Below are 21,159 nucleotides of genomic sequence, written 5' to 3' on the forward strand. Positions count from 1 at the left end.
TGCAGAAGAAAGAATAAGTGATCTGGAAGATAGAATAATGGAAATTACCCAATCAAAACAGCAGACAGAAAAACAAATGAAAAAAATGAAAGCAATATAACAGACCTATGGGATAATACAAAGCATGCCAATCTATGCATAATAGGGATTCCAGAAGGAGAAGCAAGAGAAAAGGGGATGGAAAATGTATTTGAATAAATTACGACTGGAGCTAAGGGGAGATGTTTTCAAGATGTCTGGCTGGAGACAAGTGCTGGAGGAGGGCTTTTTTTAAGACAGGTAACCTGGGAATACTTGAGCATGTTTAAATGCTAATGAGCAGTTAGTAACAGGAGAAGTTGAAGACTCAGGAGAGAGAAAAAAACAATGACGGGTTGGTGTCTAAAGGGTAAGATGGGATGTGAGGTCCTGAGTAAGGTGGAAAATGCTTTTTTTTAATAGACTTGCCAGATGATAGTAGGGGGAAGGTTAAATTGGTACACAGCAGACTATTTGGTACAAGCCATATGTTAGCAGCTAGGTTAGAGTTCATGTAGAAGAAGCAATTTAAATTACAGACAAGTATTGTGGTAAGCAGAATAATGGTCTCCCAAAGATGTCCACATCCTAATCCGCAGAACCTGTGACTACGTTAGGTTACATGCAAAGGGGAATTAAGGTAGCAGATGGAATTAAGGTTGCTAATCAGCTGGCATTAAGGAAGAGGGTGTATCCTGGTTTATCCAGGTAGGCCCAATGTAAATGTGGAAGGAGGCAGAAGAGTGTCAGAGTGATAGAATGTGAGAAAGTCTCGACCAGCCACTGCTAACTTTGAAGATGCAAGGGGGTCATAAGTCAACGAGTGTGAGCAGCCTCTAGAAGCTAAAAAACGCAAGAAAACAGATTCTCCCCTAGAGCCTCCAGAAAGGTAACGCAGGCCTGCCAACACCTTGAGACTCATGTCAAACTTTTGAACTACAGAACTGGAAGATAAATTTGTGGGGTTTTTTTGTTTTGCTTTCTGCGGTACGCGGGCCTCTCACTGCTGTGGCCTCTCCTGTTGTGGAGCACAGGCTCCGGACGCGCAGGCTCAGCGGCCATGGCTCACGGGCCCAGCCACTCCGCGGCACGTGGAATCTTCCCGGACCGGGGCACGAACCCGTGTCCCCTGCATCGGCAGGCAGACTCTCAACCACTGCACCACCAGGGAAGCCCAAATTTGTGTTTTTTTAAGCTACCAAAGCTTGTGGTAATTTGTTGCAGCAGAAATAGAAAACTAGTACCAGAATCTCAACACAGAAAATGAGAGTAATCTCAAGAAAATCATAAAAATAAATTTACATATAGAAAAGTGATGGGCAAATTAAGGGTTTTAAGGGATGACTATAATATTCAGCTTAAAGAAAGAGGGGTTTAGTGAATTCCTACACTACTCCCATGGTTTCACTCCCAAGGTTACCTAACTCCAGGTCACCTCATTTCAGCAAGTACCATTTCAGCAAGTACCACAACTTTTCATCCCACCCCAACCTGGTCTGCTCTAGTTTCATGGGAAGGATACCAACTTTTAAATTCTCAAAATTCAGTTATATTTTTGTTCATTTGTATTGCTATTTTTACTCATGTCCTATTTTCTAAGGATGGTGCATAGTATTTTGAGTCTCCTCGTTTATCTAGGACATACAGTGCCTTAACAATAAAAATATGTGACACAGTCAGTTCTCTATGATGTTTATTTATGAATGTTTCAACATGGTTAACACATCAGGAAAACTAACCATAATAAGAATTTCTCTTCTACACATACACAATTTCATTACAAGAAATAGTAGGTGAATGCAGAAAACTGCACCCAGTTGAAGTGGGCTACGTAGGAATACACAAACTACCCCTCAAACATCTTCCAGCTACCTCTGTTCACCTCATGTGTTATGACACCAATCCACATATGGTGTTACAACTTTCCATTCTATTTCAGATAACCTTCCTTCCACCACTTTATAATAACTCACAAGCTACAATCTTTCCAATGTCCATTTTCACAGGTAAACTCCAAGGCTTCTTCCAGGTTAAGAGCCATATTTATTATGGTTTTTATATACTTCTTAACCATATAAGATATGTAAGATGTGCTATCATTTTTATTACATACAACCATGAAGATTACTGGCACTGGTAGGACCCACAAGATTATTTAGTCTACTGCATTTCGTGTTGCAATGGCAATCACAAGTAACCTCCGAGCTCTGGCTCTCAGAGGTGAAGAACACACATTTAAAGCACCACATTGCCCCACATCTAAGCAGGAGCTCAATCCCAGGCCCCAGCATAGATTCAGTGGTACTGTTAGCTGTACGAAGTGAGACCACAAGGAGTCCCACTTTCCTCCTGTTTACTCATGTTTGATTTGAAACTTACATATACCCCACTACAACCCACAGGTGTACTCCAGCTATGCTTTTGCCTGGACTCTGCTGCCCAGGCTAGACCTCTGGACGCTGACTCACCTAGTTGGTTTTTCAATCTGTCCTTCCATCTAATTTGAGGCAAAATTCTGGACTCTAACCTGAATTGCATGCCCTAGTGATGTTTTTCAAAAAAAATCACTTACATGCCGGCATAATCTAGATATTTTGAGTATGGATAGAATTGGAAATCTTTAGTCCCTGTAGGCTCAAAATCCCTCACCTTCCATGATCTGCTTTGTCCTGCTACTGTTCAGGAGCCAGAAATGACCTTAATCCTAAGCCTAAAGGCCCACAGAGCCAAGACTCATACCACTGGAGGATTCATCAAGGCTGTGCTATTCCTATGCTTCAACATCATAATCATCATTACACAATAAAGTGACCCACACCACAACCCATCATTTAGTAAACCATCCTCCACTAAGGTGTACCATTTTAGATCAATATTATCATTAGCCTGTAAGCCTCAACAAGAGTAGATCATTTGGTATTCCATTTCCAAAAATCTATTTTCTCACCCAAGAGAGAGGACCAAGTCTGCCTCCTGGGAAGGTCAGACAGTAAACTAGCACAGTGGCTGCAGAGGTGGTCTGGGAAGGGAAGTGGCCTCAAGATGAGGAAAAGCATTTGAGACTAACCCACAGGCCTGGTCATTGCAGGAACTGGCAAGAAAACAGGAAGGAATCATCAAATGTGGGATGAGTCTGGGAATAGGTATGATACATGTCTGTTGCCAAGCATGAACTTAGGGAAAAAAGACACTCACCTGCTTACAGTTTCCTTTGTGTATGTCAGTTTCTAAGGAAAACAAAGATATAAAAATGACCATGTGAATTAACGACAGTTAATAAGCAGTAAACAAAATGTATTGCATCTAGAACACTAATGCCCTAACACAGAATCTATGTTATTATTCTCTATGGTTAGAGAAATAGTTAAAGCAAGGTACTAATGATGCCAAGTTTGTTTTGTGACTCCAAGAATGTCCTCTGTGTATGTGCACAAAAGTCCCTGTGCTCTCTTAATGCGCACAGATTAACAGACTTCACCCGCTAATCATTCCAAAAAGATCTACAGGTAAGAGATTGGTAGAGTTTTACATTAACCTTCCATGGACTTAGAACCAAACTGTTTTGTGATCTAATACATTTATAGAAACTCTCATCACAGACCAATATAATCATGTGGATAAAATAACTATGAAATCTGATTCTCCAGAATTCAGATAAAAAGATAAATTGTCTGATAAATAATTGGATTATTCCTCTGGGGCATTCCAAAGCAAACTGTTTCCAAGTTTCCTCTAAATTAGTGGTTTTATTTTGAGACCAATACAATAATAAGAACACTAATTTAGAATCAGAAGAATTACATTTTCTCTTTCTTAGCTATGGAGGTAAATCCCACAGTCTCTCTGGTGCTGGGCCTCAATTTCCTTATCTGTAAAATGGAGAGGCTATTACTCTAAATAATTCCCAAAATATTTATAAATAACTCACGGCTCTTACTATACAGACTCTCCTAGAATAATCTCAGCCACTCTTTTTTGTTTCTTTTTTAATTTCAACCATCCAGCAGCTTCAACTGTGATTTTATTTCCTTTAATTAATCTCTCTCAAGATACATATACGCATATAGCAAAATCATCATTTTATCAGGTTATACTATTAGCTTTAAAATTTTATAGGCCAGCATGGTGGTTATTTGTACAAATGCTGGCGTTCTGAGTTCTGATAAAGGGTGTCAACCACATAAATTCACCACCTATGTGTAAACAGTTGTTGTTATATTTAAAATCAAGCTAAAAAAACCCCAGAATGTATATATATGTAAAACTGAATCACTTTGCTGTACAGCAGAAATCAACACAACTGTAAATCAACTATATTTCAATTTAAGAAAAAAAAAGGTAAAATCAAGCTTCCTTCAGATTTTGGACAGCCAGTGATTGCTTAAGTAACGTTCTCAGCCACTCTCATGATTTCAATTACTACCTCAAGGCTGGTGATCCCTAGAGCTGTATTATAACCCAGACCACTCTTCTTGGCTTCATACCTAAATATCAAGCAATTCACATTTCACAAATGGCTCAGAACAACACATTAAAAAGCAAACTCACTCTCCCTGTCAGCATCTACAAGCGGCTTCTCTGCCTGAGTTCTCAGTGGTAGTCATCCAAGCTAGAAGCTGGAAGGCTTCCTGGGCCATTCTTTCATCCTATCCCACTCCCATCCAATCCATCACAGAGTCCTACTAATCTTTTTCCTACTTATATCCCCTATGCTCCCTTTCTCTATCTCATGGTCTAGTTAGGACTCTCATCCCCTCGGCCCTGGAGTCGTGACTGATCTCTGCGCATCTTGTCCCCTCTAATCTATCGCATGGCGTATAGAAACCATAATAACCATTTTACAATTCAAAACTGTCCAATCAGCCCCCATGACTTACCTACTTACAACCCTTCAATGGTTTCCTATCAACTATAAACTTGTTAAGTTATCCACCCCTCCAGTCTGGTCCCCTGTCAATTCTATTCTTCTGATACATTGGCCCACATATACATATACAACTAATAATAATAAAATGTAAGAAGTACAACATTAAAGAATGAATAAAGAATTATGGAGTTCAAAGGATTATGGGAGCTAAATCTCCCATCTTTGTGATGATTCCTCACAAAGGAGGTTACATTTGAGCTGAGGACATGGAGGACTTGAACAAAAGGAAGAAGGCTATAAAGGGCCTATCACACAGCATGAGCAATCTACCACGTATATCTAAACAGTTTCATTCTCTTGTCATGAATACATGCATGCAACATGAAAGGGGAAGGTGGGCAGATAATTTGTCTATATGCATGCTTATTTATCCTTTGCTAAGAGTAAACTAAATCTAAAACAAGGAAAACAAGTAAGCAAATTCATTAATTAGAATCACATTTATACTTTACTAAACATTTATCCAATGACCTATATCCTCTATCTTAATTAGAGTCGTTTGCACCACTCTGAATTGATAAGATGAAAAACCCTGGCAGGAATGTTTGACTCTCACAGATTTATATTCTTAGCCTAAATCTTTGCTGAGTATTATTTCCAAATATTTACATTTATAAACAAGCATGAGGCTCTTGCTGGGTTAACAATGCTTATTATAACGGCCAGAGCTAGGGATGCAAAGACTAAGCCACCCTGTGGTAGGTCACTTGAACAACCTAATTAACAAAAAAGAGTAATGCAGGGATTTGGCATTTGCTCTTTCTTCCTTTAGGCCTGAGCTATGTATACGCACTCCTACAACAGTCCAGTAATTTCTTCCCTTGTTACTACATTTACCTTCATAATTAAGCTTCTATGTTCCACAGACTGACTAAAATGTGTGCCCATTTCAAATATAGTTGTGATTCCATCCTCACACAAATTCATCCAGTAATGATATTCTTCACGCCCAGGAAGTCGATCCCAAAAAGTCCTGAAGGCTTCCCAGACAGCTTCCTGGCATACTGAAAAACAAACAGAGAGGTATTTTTAGAGAAAGCACTTTGGGGTTCTCACAATAAGAGGGAAAAATGTGTGTGTGTGTGTGTGTGTGTGTGTGTGTGTGTGTGTGTGTGTGTGTAAGGGTGGCAGTATACATAACTCTGGATTTTCTGCTCAATTTTTCTGTAGACCTAAAACTTCTCCAAAAAATAAAATCTATTAATTTTTTAAAAGATATGAGAACTAAAAAGAAAAGAAAATGATATTCAGAAGAAACATACTGCTGTATTAAAATGAAAGCTAATTTAATGTATCTGCTAAGTTATTTCAAAGCATCAACTCTGAAAGGACCCTAAACAGGCTGTCTGCACATTTTATACAGCACTAAGTGTATTGCTATCCTGTAACCATTTCAGTGTCCTGATGCAGGGCACTGTGCACAACAGATGGGATGAGAGAGAAGAGGAGGAGGGTGGTAAGGGAGAAAGTTGGATTTAAGTGGACAGAGATCAAGGAAATCATTTTTCATCTCAAGAGGACTGAATGCTAATCTACCAGCATATCGAGATAGAGGCCCTGAACTCACTGAGTCAGAAGGATCTCAATTCTAGCCCTAGGCTCACTGTGTACTATCTTGATAACCGAGAGTAACTGACCTAGCCAGTCAACATTTCAGTGTACTCATCTCTCTTTTTTAATGAGATGAATAATAACTGCTTTACTTAATTTATCTGTGAGAGTATTTTATAAACTACAGTGCTACATGAATATTAAATGTTATTATCATATTGAATTCTGGTTGTCCAACAGTTATTTGATGGAAGAAGAGTCTCAGACTAAAAAAACCTCTTAGGCTTTAACAGAGATTAAAATATATGAATATTGAAAGTTTCTCTATCAACTGATTTTTCAGGGTTAAACTGAATGAACCTTTGGTTGCAAACTTAGTTTCTTTTTCAGTGAACTAACTACATCCTAAATCCTGTTCTTTAGAACTTCTGACCCTATAGCATACAGAAGACTCCAACAGAGACAGACTGAGGCAGAGGTGACCACTTGTAGATTCAAGTTCTTCCTTTCTTCCTCTTTAAACTTCCAAATGACAGCTTAGTACACACCAGAAGACAATGCAAAGATGAAAGTCTGGGTTGGTAAAAACAAACGAAAAGCGAATATCTATAAGATCTGGTTATCAAATGAGGTGATTCAAAGAAAGTATTAAAAGTACTGTGAGACCAAATAACTATATATCTATGAGAAAAAATAAATCTCAATAACGTCTTCACAAATACATAATAAAATAATTTGAAATATGAAAGCTAATACTTTGAAGGTCCTAAAAGAAAACACAGAAGAATATATACATGACCTGAAGATAAGCAAAGATTTCATAGACAGGACTCAGAAAGCAACAACTATAAAAGAAAAAACAAAAAACTGATATTAGAATTCATCAAAACTAAAAACTTCTGCTCAACAAAGATGCTATTAATAAAAATGAATAGGTAACCCATACCTCTGGCAGAAAATATTCAAAATACATATATCTGGGCTTCCCTGGTGGCGCAGTGGTTGAGAGTCCGCCTGCCAATGCAGGGGACACGGGTTCGTGCTCCGATCCAGGAGGATCCCACGTGGCGCGGAGCGGCTGGGCCCATGAGCCATGGCCGCTGAGCCTGCGCTTCTGGAGCCTCTGCTCTGCAGCGGGAGAGGCCACAACAGTGAGAGGCCCACGTACCACAAAAAAAAAAAAAAAAACCAAAATACATATATCTGATAAAGAACTGGTATTTAGGATATTTAAAGGATTTCTACAACTCCCTAACAAAAAGGCAAACAATCCAATTTTTAAAATATGTAAGAGACTGAAGCAGACACTTTACAAAGGGCGAGATATAAAGAGTCAACGAGTATGTGAAAAAGTGCTCTGTCATTCATTCTTCAGAGAAATGGAAATTGAACCACCTACACATGAACCAGGGAGGCTAAAATTTTTTACACTGACAATATCAAATTTTGGCGAGAATGTGGAACAAACACAACCCTCATTTTTGGCAAGAATGAAAAATAGTACAATCACTTTGGAAAAAGTACTGGTAGTTTCTTATATAACTAAATATACACCAAACCTATGACCCAGTAACCCTCCTCCTAGGTATTCCTTCAAGTGAGACGTAAGCACATATCCACAGAAAGACTTATGTTCAATGCTAGAGCAGCTTTATTCATAATAACTTAAAAAAGAAAACAACCCAGGTATCCATCAACAGGAAAATAAACAAACATACGGTCACATAATGGAATCAAAAGGAACAAATTACTAATTCATGCAAAAACATGAATGAATCTCAAAAGGCTGAGTCAAAGAAGCCTTACACAAAAGAGTTCATACTATTCTACTTATATAAAGTCCTAGATAGGTGAAACTAAGCTATGGTTTAAAAAAATTAGAAGAGTGGTCACCTGGTAGTTGGGGTTGAGAAGGGAGGACTGTCTTGGAAGGGGAATAAGGGAACTTTCTGTGGTGGCACTATCCCCAAATTTAAGAGAGGTTTGGATTACACCAATGTGTGCATTAGTCAAAACTCACCAAATGGTATTCTTAAGATTTATGCATTTCACTCTATGTAAATTCCACCTTCAGAAAAGTAAACAAATATTAAGCTCTAGTTAATGATATTCATGCTGAAGTTCTACAGGGAAATGAAATGATATCTTTAATTTATGAAATACATCTAAGAAATAGGATGGTTGGATAGATAGATATGTGATAAAGCAAATATAAAATGTTAACTGTAGAGCTAGGTGGTAAGACTATGTTGTTCACTAAACTATTCTTTCAACTACTTTATATGTTTAAAATATTTTCATAAAATCTTAGAAAAACATTATTGTGTGAGGAAAAATGCAGCTGGAGCATCCAGAAGTGTAGAAATCATACCAGGTTTCATAGCAGGCCTTCCCTTGGCATCTCTCATGAATTCACAGAAGAATAGCATAAGCTGCCTCCTACAAATTATGCTTTGGGGGATGTCATTTCCTGAAAAAATCTCCTAAGAAATCCACTTAAAAACTTACAGAATAAACAAGTTTAGCAAGGTGTCAGGATACAAGATCAATACATATAAATCAGTTGTATGTCTATACACTAGCAATGAACAAACAAAAAATGAACCTAAGAAAACAATTCCATCTACAAAAGCATCAAAAATAATAAAATACTTAGGAATAAATGTAACAAACAAAGTACAAAACTTATACTCTGAAAACCATGAAACACTGTTGAAAAAAAATTAAAGACAACATAAATAAATGGAAAAACTTTCCATGTTCGTGAATTGGAAGATTTAATTGTTAAACCCCCAACCCCTGCAGATACCAAAACCCTCAGATACTCAATTCCCTTATATAAAATGGTGTAGTATTTGCATGTAACCTATGCACACACCCTCGTATGTTAAATCACCTCTAGATTACTTATAATACCTAATACAATGTAAATGTTATGTAAATAGTTGCCAGCACACGGCAAAATCAAGTTCTGCTTTTTGGAACTTTCTGGAATTTTTTTTCAAGTTTTTTTGGTTTGTTTTTAAACTTTTTTATATTGGGGTGTAATTGATTAACAATGTTGTGTTGGTTTCAGGTGTACAGCAAAGTGATTCTGTTATACATATACATGTATCTATTCTTTTTCAAATTCTTTTCCCATTTAGGTTGTTATATAATATTGAGCACAGTTCCCTATGTTATACAGTGGGTCTTTGTTGGTTATCCATTTTAAATATAGCAGTGTGTACACGGCAATCCTAAATCCACAGTTGGTTGAATCTGTGGTTGCAGAACCCACAGATACAGAGGGCCAACTGTATCCTCAAAATGATCTGCAGACTCAGTGCAATCCTATCAGAACCCTGGTTTCTTTACAGAAATTAACAAGCTAATTCTAAAATTCATATGAAATTGGACCCAGAAGAGCATAAACAGTTTTGCAAAAGAATAACAAATAGATAAAATGGACTTCATCAAAATCAAAACCTTTTGTGCATGGTGAAAAAAAGACCTTTTGTCTTTTGTGAAAGACACCATCAAGAAAATGAAAATACTTTCAAATCATTTGTCTGATAAGGGTCTTGTATCGAGAATATATAAAGATTGCTTATGACTCAATGAAAACAAGATAAATAACCCAAATTTTTTTTTTTTTTTTTTTTTTTGTGGTACGTGGGCCTCTCACCGTTGTGGCCTCTCCCGTTGCGGAGCACAGGCTCCAGACGCGCAGGCTCAGTGGCCATCGCTCACGGGCCCAGCCGCTCCACGGCATGCGGGATCCTCCCAGACCGGGGCACGAACCCGCGTCCCCTGCATCGGCAGGCAGACTCTCAACCACTGCGCCACCAGGGAAGCCCAATAACCCAAATTTTTAAAAGGCAAAGGATTTAAAGACATTCTTTGAAAGAAGATATTCAAATCCAAGAAACATATAAAAGGATGCTCAACATTATTAGTCATTAAACAAATGCAAATCAAAACCACAAGATGCCACTTCACACCCATTAGGATGGTTGTAATTTTTTCTTTTTTTTAAGGAAATTATAGTGCTGGGAAAGATGTGGAGAAATCAGAACCTTCATACACTGCTGGTGGGCATGGTACATCTATTTTGGAAAACAATCTGGAAATTCCTCTTGTGGTTAAACGTATGACTCAGAAATTCTACTCTTAGATATACACCCAAGAGAAACGAAAACAACCCAAATATCCATCAGCTGACAAATGGATAAACAAAAAGTGGTGTATCCATACAATAGAATGTTATTATTTGGCCACAAAAAATAAACTACTCATACATGCTACAACATGGATGAACCTTGAAAACATTATGCTAAGTAAAAGAAGCCAGTAACAAAAGACCATATATTATATTATCTCATTTATATGACAAATCCAGAATAGGCAATTCTATAGAGACAGAAAGTAGATTAGTGGTTGCTTAGTCCTGGGGGGAGGGGAAGGGGAGACAGACTGGTAAGAAAGTGATATCTAAAGGGTGGGGGTTTCTTTTGAGGTGATGTAATGTTCTTAAACTGAGTGTGATGATAGTTACTCGTTTCTGTGAATATACTGGAAAACCATTGAATTCTATACATTAAATGAATTAATTGGTATGTTAATTATATCTCAGTAAAACTATAAAAAATGCAATTCCCTCCAGAAAGGTAATACAGTTACAGTTGACCTTTGAATAATGTGGCAGTTAGCGGCACAGACCCTCTGCAGTCAATTCACATATAACTTTACAGTTAGCCCTCCTTATCCGCGGTTGCACATCCACATATTTAACCAACCCCGGATCATATAACACTGCAGTATGTATTTACTCAAAAAAATGTGAGTAGAAGGGCACCCTCACATTTCAAACCCATGTTGTTCAAGGATCAACTGCACATCCTTAATTTATCCAGTGGTTTTCCAATTGAGAATAATAGAATTCAAAACACTTACATTCTGATACAGGAGGAGAATTGGGGGGTAGTCTGGAGTATTCATGCAGCTCAGAGAGGGGAAACCTAGATAGGACAGTACAGGCTGTACAGACAAGAGCAAAATCAGCACTATTTCAAGGAAAGAGGTACCAAGGAGGGCAAAACTCCACCACAGACAAACGCCACATACTTCTCTATTTGGCCTATTTGTTCAGAAGTCCTATCCTTGTCAAATGATTTTCATGTAGCCTTTAGTTAACACTGGAGATAACTTTCTATTTTCGAGAAGATAACTAATCTACAAAAGCCTCTCTTCTGGCAGAGAAACTTGTCCTGGAAACGGGTGGAGGAAGGGTAAATGTAATGACAATATTCTGAAGAAGGAAATGCTGGCATTTAATCTGTCTTTAATCCTGTTACTAGGACTCAAGCTGTGCATCTTATCTAGTACACAGAAATCTAGAATGGAGCAAAGTCTTTTTCTTAGGGTAATATAATTTCCCTTCAGAATCGTGGAGCCCAAAGCATGAGGAACAGTTAATTTGATGCAATAAGGCAAGAAAAAGAAATAAAAGGCATACAAATTGGAAGATAAGAAGTAAAACTATATCTTTATTTGCAGATGAAATAATCAGCCATGTAGAAAACCTTAAGGAGTATATTAAGAAGCTACTAGAACTAATAAGTGATTTTAACAAAGTTACAGAATAAAAGATCAATACACATAACTCAGTTGTATGTCTATATGCTAGCAAGGAACAATCAAAGACCAAACTTTTTTTAAATAGTGTTAACAATAGCATGAAAAAAGTGAAATAAATCTGATAAAAAGATGTGTAAGATCTATACACTGAAAATTACAAAACACTGTTGAGAGAAACTGACAGAGATCTAAATAAATGGAGGGATATATCCACAGATCAGAAGAGTCAATATTGTTAAGATTATAATTCTTTGCAAAGTGATCAATAAATTCAACACAATCCCAATCAAAATCCCAGTAGCCTCTTGTGTACAAATTGGCAAGATGATTATAATATTTATATGGAAGATAAAGGACCTAGCATAACCAAACAAATTTTAAAAAGAACAAAGTTGAAGGACTTGCACTATCTTACTCAAAGACTTATTATAAAGCTCACAGTAATCAAGACAGTTAGGTACTGGCATAAAAACAGACAAAGAGATCTGTGTAAAAGAATGAAAAGTGGGCTTCCCTGGTGGCGCAGTGGTTGAGAGTCCGCCTGCCGATGCAGGGGACACGGGTTCGTGCCCCGGTCTGGGAAGATCCCACATGCCGCGGAGCGGCTGGGCCCATGAGCCATGGCCACTGAGCCTGCGCTCCACAACGGGAGAGGCCACAGCAGTGAGAGGCCCGCGTACCGAAAAAAAAAAAAGAATGAAAAGTGAAGTAATAGACCCATCATATACAGAAGACTGAATTTCAACAAAGGTTCAGCGGCAAGGAAAGATAATATTTTTAATAAATGATGCTGAAACAACTGGCTATGCAAAAGCAAAAAAATTTAACTTTGATCCTTATACATCAAATACAAAAATTAACTCAAAGTAGATCATAGACCTGAATGTAAAACCTAAAAATTATAAAATTTCTATCAGAAAAAACAAGAGAAAGTCTTTGTGGTTCTGAGCTAAGCAAATTTAGATCCAACACCAAAAGCAAGCATGATGCAAAAAAAAAACTGATAGGGCTTCCCTGGTGGCGCAGTGGTTGAGAGTCCGCCTGCCAATGCAGGGGACACAGGTTCGTGCCCCGGTCCGGGAAGATCCCACGTGCCCGTGGAACGGCTGGGCCCGTGAGCCATGGCCGCTGAGCCTGCGTGTCTGGAGCCTGTGCTCCGCAACGGGAGAGGCCACAACAGTAAGAGGCCCGTGTACCACAAAAAAAAAAACAAAAACCTGATAAATTGGACTTTATCAAAATTTAAAACTTCTGTTCCTCAAAAGACATTGTTAAGAAAATAAAAAGACAAACCAAACATTGGAGGAAAATTTATGCAAAACATATATCTGACAAAGAACTGGTATTTGGAACACATAAAGAACTCTTACAACTCAATAATAAAACAAACAATCCAATTATTTTTTTAAAGGAGCAAAATATTCGAATAGACTCTTCACCAAAAAAGATATACAAATGGCAAATGAGCACATGAAAAAGTGCTCAACATCATTAGCCATCAAGAAAAGGTAAGTTAAAACCACAATAGACGTTACTTCATATCTACTAGAATGGTTACAGTTTAAAAGGACTGACTATACCAAGCGCTGCACAGATGTGGAAAAATTGGAATTCCAATATACAGCTGTTGGTACAACTACACTGGAAAACAGTTTTGGCAATTTCTTAAAAAGTTAAACATAGAGCTATCATGTGACCCACCCACTACACTCCTATTAACCAACAGATATAAAAAGCATATGTTCACACAAAAAATTGTACAAAAACGTTCATGACAGCTTTCCTCGTAATCCCCAATAACTGAAAAGCACCCAAATATCCCAAGATGCAGTATATCCATAAAATGGAATAATACCCAACAGTAAATGGTAACAAACTACTGATACACAAAAAAATCATGGATGAGTCGCAAAACAAACTGATTAAAAGAAGCTAGACAAAAAAAAAAGAGTAAACAGTATGAGGACATTGAAAATATGTAGAAAATGCAAACGATACATAGTAGAAAAAGTGTAGAAAATGCAAACGATACATAGTAATAGAAAGCAGATTAGTGGTTGCCTCAGCACTGAGGTCAAGGGAGGTGCTGAGGGAGGAAGGGATTATATAGGCACATGAGAAAATGTTTGGAGGTAACTGACAATTCATTATCTTGATTGTAGTGATAACTTCAAGGATAAATACATTTGTCAAAACAAATCAAATTCTATGCTTTAAATATGTGCAGTTTATAATCTACCAATGTATACCCTAATAAAGCCACATATTTCTTTTTAACACCTTTATTGGAGTATAATTGCTTTACAATGGTGTGTTAGTTTCTGCTGTATAACAAAGTGAATCAGCTATACATATACATATATCCCCATATCTCCTCCCTCTTGCGTCTCCCTCTCACCCTCCCTATCCCACTCCTCTAGGTGGTCACAGAGCACCAAGTTGATCTCCCTGTGCTATGCAGCTGCTTCCCACTAGCTATCTATTTTACTTTTGGTAGTGTATGTATGTCAATGCCACTCTCGTCCCAGCTTACCGTTCCCCCTCCCTGTGTCCTCAAAACCATTCTCTACATCTGTGTGTTTATTCCTGTCCTGCCTCTAGGTTCTTCAGAAACATTTTTTTTTTTTTTTAGATTCCATATACACATGCTAGCACACGGTATTCATTTTTCTCTTTCTGACTTACTTCACTCTGTATGACAGACTCTAGTTCCATCCACCTCACTACAAATAACTCAATTTTGTTTCTTTATATGGCTGAGTAATATTCCATTGTATATATGTGCCACATCTTCTTTATCCATTCATCTGTCGATGGACACTTAGGTTGCTTCCATGTCCTGGCTATTGTAAATAAAGCTGCAATGAACACTGTGGTACATGACTCTTTTTGAATTATGGTTTTCTCAGCGTATATGCCCAGTGGTGGGATTGCTGGGTCATATGGTAGTTCTATTTTTAGTTTTTTAAGGAACCTCCATGCTATTCTCCATAGTGGCTGTACCAATCTACATTCCCACCAACAGTGCAAGAGGGTTCCCTTTTCTCCACACCCTCTCCAGCATTGATTGTTTGTAGTTTTGATGATGGCCATTCTGACTGGTGCGAGGTGATACCTCATTGTAGTTTTGATTTGCATTTCTCTAATAATTAGTGATGTTGAGCATTCTTTCATGTGTTTGTTGGCAATCTGTATATCTCCTTTGGAGAAATGTCTATTTAGGTCTTCTGCCTATTTTTGGATTGGGTTGTTTTTTTGATATTCAGCTGCATGAGCTGCTTGTAAATTTTGGAGACTAATCCTTTGTCAGCTGCTTCATTTGCAAATATTTTCTCCCATTCTGAGGGCTGTCTTTTCTTCTTGTTTACGGTTTCCTTTTAAAGCTATATTTTAAAAGGTCCAACTACTAATACAATTTTTTAAAGGGGGATACTATTACTTCCTACTCCAAGCACCCTAAATATCTCTTTAATTTCACAAATGACTAGGTTAAATTCAGTTGCTTCTTGCTTAAATGGAGATATTTTTCAAATGTGTTATACCAACTAGCAACTGAAACCAAATTATCTATGAAGGAAAAATTGGGCAAACCATTACACTGAATTAGCTTGGTGGAAAAACCAAAGATTCCTGGTTGGACAGTGAGTGGATCTTTTCCTCCAATCTCAAAACAATTGGTTCTAAGGGCATAATCCAATTATCTCTTCCAAATCTCTTCCAAATCAAGACCTATGTTGAAATATTCATTTTTCCTAAATTTCAAAACATAACAAATAAAATATTTACTCTTTATCATGACAGTAAGAGCTATATCAACATTGTTATAATCTTGATGTGCTGTGTCAATCATTTTAGCTTTGAGGTCCCTTTCCAATGATCTCATTCACAGAATCTGTATTTTAAAGTCAATTATTCAAGGAATGCTTTATTTTTCTTTTGGTTGGCTTCTTTTTCAATAGCGTCTCTTGAATGTATAAACACAAGGGCAAAGAAATTAAAAGACATAATCATATTCCTTAAATGATTGGTTATTTCCTCTTCACTATTTAACCAGAAGCTATCTAGGTATTCTGGTATTCTTACCTATTTTAAAGTAATATTACATAAAAATCCAGGTAGTAGAAATCATATTTTGATATATTAAACACTCATTCTCATTCATCTTCAGTTCCTTTTTCTCTTCCCACTCTCTTTGGAATTTCCCACTTCTGGAATATGCCCTACTCACAAAAGGCCAGGTCAATGGACTTCCATTTAAAAAGTGAAAGAAAAATTTATTGCTTAGTAAGTTTGATAGTCCAAAATATAACCAAGAGATATAAAATACACTCTGAAAAAATAAGTTCTAACATACTGTGCCACTTTAAGAAACTAAAAAATCAAACATATAAATATATGTAATATCTGATATTAAATTTTTTATTTTAAAAGCATTTGCTTTGATAAGGAAGGAGGACAGAAAGGACAACATAGAGGAAAATAAAGAAGAAGACAAAGTAGCAGCTCAGACTGAAGGTTTATATAGCCCAGTCCCTGGAAAATAGTAAATGATCAATAATCATTTGTTGAATACATGCATGAATGAATAAGCCTGATTTCACTATCATTTCATTATCTATATCCACTTTAATTTACTAGCATCGCATCCATATTATGGCTTTTTATTGGCTCTTGAGCAGCAAAAAGCAAAGTTTGGGAATCCTTCAAATATCTAAGGGACATATTATGGTCAATTAACCAATTCTGGTTAGTAAATATAAGGAACAGAGAATGAATTAATATAATAAAAGGGTATGAGATCAAGGATAACACTGTTTAATTGAAAATAAAATAATTACGTAACAAACTAAATGGGAAAAGAATTTGAAAGAAGAATAGATACATGTATAACTGAATCACCCTGCTGTACACCTGAAACTAACACAACATTATTAATCAACTATACTTCAATATAAAATAAAAAGTGTTCCAACAAACAAAAGTCCAGGACCAAATGGATTCACAGGCGAATTCTATCAAATGTTTAGAGAAGAGCTAACACCTGTCCTTCTGAAACTGTTCCAAAAAATTACACAGGAACACTCCCAAGCTTTCTACAAGGCCACCATCATCACCCTGATATCAAAACCAGACAAAGATATCACAAAATAAGAAAATTACAGGCCAAAGCGCTGATGAACATGGACACAAAAATCCTCAACAGAATACTAGCAAACTGAACCCAACAACACATTAAAAGGATCATACGCCATGATCAAGTGGGATTTATCCCAGGGATGCAAGGATTCTTCAGTATATGCAAATCAAACAATGTGATACACCATATTAACAAACTGAAGAATAAAAACCATATGATCATCTCAATAGATGCAGAAAAAGCTTTTCACAAAATTCAACACTGATTTATGATAAAAACTCTCCAGAAAGTGGGCATAGAGGGAAGCTACCTCAACATAATAAAAGCCATATACAACAAACCCACAGCAAACATCATTCTCAATAGTGAAAAACTGAAGCGTTTCCTCTAAGATCAGGAACAGGACAAGGATGTCCACTCTCACCACTATTATTCAACACAGTTTTGGAAGTCCTAACCACAGCAATCACAGAAGAAAAAGAAATAAAAGGAATCCAAACTGGAAAAGAAGTAAAACTGTTGCTGTTTGCAGATGACATGATACTATACATAGAAAATGCTAAAGACACCACCAGGAAACTGCTATAGCTACTAATCAATGAATTTGGTAAAGTTGCAGGTTACAAAATTAATGCACAGAAATCTCTTGCATTCCTAAGCACTAACAATGAAAGATCAGAAAGAGAAATCAAGGAAACAATCCCATTTACCATCACATCAAAAAGAATACCTAGGAATAAACCTACCTAAGGAGGCAAAAGACCTGTACTCAGAAAACTATAAGATATTGATGAAAAAAATCAAAGATGACACAAACAGATGGAGAGATATAGCATGTTCTTGGATTGGAGGAATCAATATTGTGAAAATGACTGTACTGACCAAAGCAATCTACAGATTCAGTGCAATCCTTATCAAATTACCAATGGCATTTTTCACAGATTGAGAACAAAAAATTTTACAGTTTGTATGGAAACACAAAAGACCTCAAATAGCCAAAGCAATCCTGAAAAAGAAAAATGGAGCTGGAGGAATCAGGCGCCCGGACTTCCGACTATACTACAAAGCTATAGTAATCAAGACAGTATGGTACAGGCACAAAAACAGAAATATAGATCAATGGAACAGGACAGAAAGCCCAGAGATAAACCCACACACCTATGGTCAACTAATATATGACAAAGGAGGCAAGGATATACAATGGAGGAAAGACAGTCTCTTCAATAAGTGGTGCTGGGAAAACTGGACAGCTACATGTAAAAGAATGAAATTAGAACACTCCCTAACACCATACACAAAAATAAACTCCAAATGGATTCAAGACCTAAATGTAAAGCTGGACACTATAAAACTCTTAGAGGAAAAAATAGGCAAAACACTCTTTGACATAAATCGCAGTAAGATCTTCTTTGATCCAACTCCTAAAGTAATGAAAATAAAAATAGAAATGAACAAAAGGGAACTAATGAAACTTAAAAGCTTTTGCACTGCAAAGGAAGCCATAAATAAGATGAAAAGACAACCCTCAGAATGGGAAAAAATATTTGCAAACAAAGCAATGGACAAGGGATTAATCTCCAAAATATACAAACAGCTCATGAAGCTCAATATCAAAAAAACAAACAACCCAATCAAAAGATGGGTGGAAGACCTAAATAGACATTTCTCCAAAGAAGATATACAGATGGCCAACAAACACATGAAAAGATGCTCAACATCACTAACTATCAGAGAAATGCAAATCAAAACTACAATGAGGCATCACCTCACACCAGTCAGAATGGCCATCATCAAAAAATATACAAAAATAAATGCTGGTGAGGGTGTGGAGAAAAGGGAACCCTCTTATACTGCTGGTGGGAATGTAAACTGATACAGCCACCATGGAGAACTGTATGGAGGTTCCTTAAAAAACTAAAAATAGAACTACCATATGACCCGGCAATCCCACTCCTGAGCATACACGTGGAGAAAACCATAATTCAAAAAGATACATGTACCACAATGTTCACTGCAGCACTATTTACAATAGCCAGGACATGGAAGTAACCTAAATGTCCATCAACAGAGGAATGTATAGAGAAGATGTGGTAGATATATATAGAATGGAATATTACTCAGCCATAAAATGGAATGAAATAGTGCCATCTGCAGAGACGCGGATGGACCTAGAGACTGTCATACAGAGTAAGTCAGAAAGAGAAAAACAAATATCATATAATATTGCTTATATGTGGAATCTAGAAAAATGATACAGATGAACTTATTTACAAAGCAGAAATAGAGACACAGATGTAGAAAACAAATGTATGGACACCAAGGGGGAAGGGGGAGTGGGATGAATTGGGAGATTGGGATTGACACATATACATTACTATGTATAAAATAGATAACTAAGGAGAACCCACTGTATAGCACAGGAAACTCTACTCAATGCTCTGTGGTGACCTAAATCGGAAGGAAATCCAAAAAAGAGGGGATATATGTATATGTATTGCTGATTCACTTTGCTGTACAGAAAAAACTAACACGACATTGTAAAGCAACTATACTCCAATAAAAACTAATTTTTAAAAATGAAAAAAAAAAAAAAAACTCCTAGTTTTGTTGCTTTAGGGTCCATTGTGAGAACTGCCACCATTTGAGAGGTAAAAAGTTTTGTGTAAAACAACTAGAATAGCTTGAATCTGTAGAATGGCTAAACTATAAAATATAGAAATTGATCATATTTCCATGTATATAAAATAACTAATTAGCCAAGTAGGTTAAGTATATCTTAGTTAACATCTTTTGTGGGTATATTTAGACAAATTACTGTAATGCAGAAGTAAAAGTTATAATTAATTTATCCAGAAACATAAACTGGTATTTTTGAAGTGCTTCAAAAATTTTAAACCATGTCCTCTCTTAAAATAATGTAAACTTTCCTCTGAAGCTGTATAAATACCACACTCTTAGCAAGTCTTTTCCATGGCTAGTAGACAGACAATATTTGGCTCAGTCTCTATCCAAAGCATCACAAATTTTGAACTATAATGTTCAAATACAACAACTGTTTTAGAACTATGTTTGAATTTTATCATAGAGCCCAAGGGTTTGAATGTTTGCTTACCTCGGACTTTAAAATATTTCACATGGTTTGCCATAGCCTCTGTAACATTTTCATCTGGGCAGGTTTTCACACCATTAGGAAACAGAGTAGATCGCTTTCTTCTGAGCAACCACTGTCTCTCAGTTTCTCTGTGGTCCATAGGTTGTTTCTTTTCGATAGACAGAGAAGAGTCTGTGGATTCTGAGTCAGTCAGGAGAAAAGAAACTGTACTCTTGGGTTCTTGGCTCTCTTCTAAAGATAAGTAGGTTTGTGCTACAGAGTGAAAGCATAAACAAAGCTTCTGATGATGAATGGAGACATAGAATGAAAGGTAACAAATGAAGAAAAACTGACATTTGCAGCACATTTGGATTTTGAACTCAATGCTCGAATTATAGACATGTGTGCTTAAGGAGGGGAGAAGTAAAGCATTCAATTTTTTCTCCATTTAATTCCTAGTCCTTTATTTCAAGATTGTTAGTTATTGAAATCAAGTATACATCCAATTTCAACACAAGAAATAAGAGGAAGTAAGCTTTGAACCAAGAATTACTAATGAAGAGGAAAACCAGTATTATTGGAGAGATTTTCATACAGTTTAAATGAAGCAATATCAAAGACTAGAGTAATATTTGGTTCAATTTCTTACAGCAGTCATATCAAATAATGTTATTTTTAGAGAAAATATACTTCAGATCTAAAGATAAAAAATAATGTAGATTTTTAAATACCTGTTAATGATGGAAGGTTTCCTTCTATCAGGACAAATATCAGAATACCCAGAGAAATCTTCCCAAAATGAGGAAACATAATCAT

At 36.7% G+C, this 21,159-nt stretch overlaps 1 protein-coding gene across 1 annotated transcript in view; it reads right to left on the minus strand.

Annotated features, from left to right (window-relative positions):
• Positions 1-21,159, minus strand: part of IMPG2 (interphotoreceptor matrix proteoglycan 2) — a gene marked incomplete at its 5' end in the record, with an annotated part of 71,310 nt that extends 50,151 nt beyond the window's left edge. Inside the window, 4 exons of the mRNA XM_082839082.1 lie at positions 3,214-3,245; positions 5,783-5,949; positions 20,365-20,616; positions 21,075-21,159. Of these exons, the coding sequence (XP_082695208.1) occupies positions 3,214-3,245; positions 5,783-5,949; positions 20,365-20,616; positions 21,075-21,159 (536 nt within the window). The remainder of the gene's footprint in view (positions 1-3,213; positions 3,246-5,782; positions 5,950-20,364; positions 20,617-21,074) is intronic.

Source organism: Leucopleurus acutus (genome assembly GCF_964270905.1).
Source record: "Leucopleurus acutus genome assembly, chromosome: 5".
NCBI lineage: Eukaryota > Metazoa > Chordata > Mammalia > Artiodactyla > Delphinidae > Leucopleurus > Leucopleurus acutus.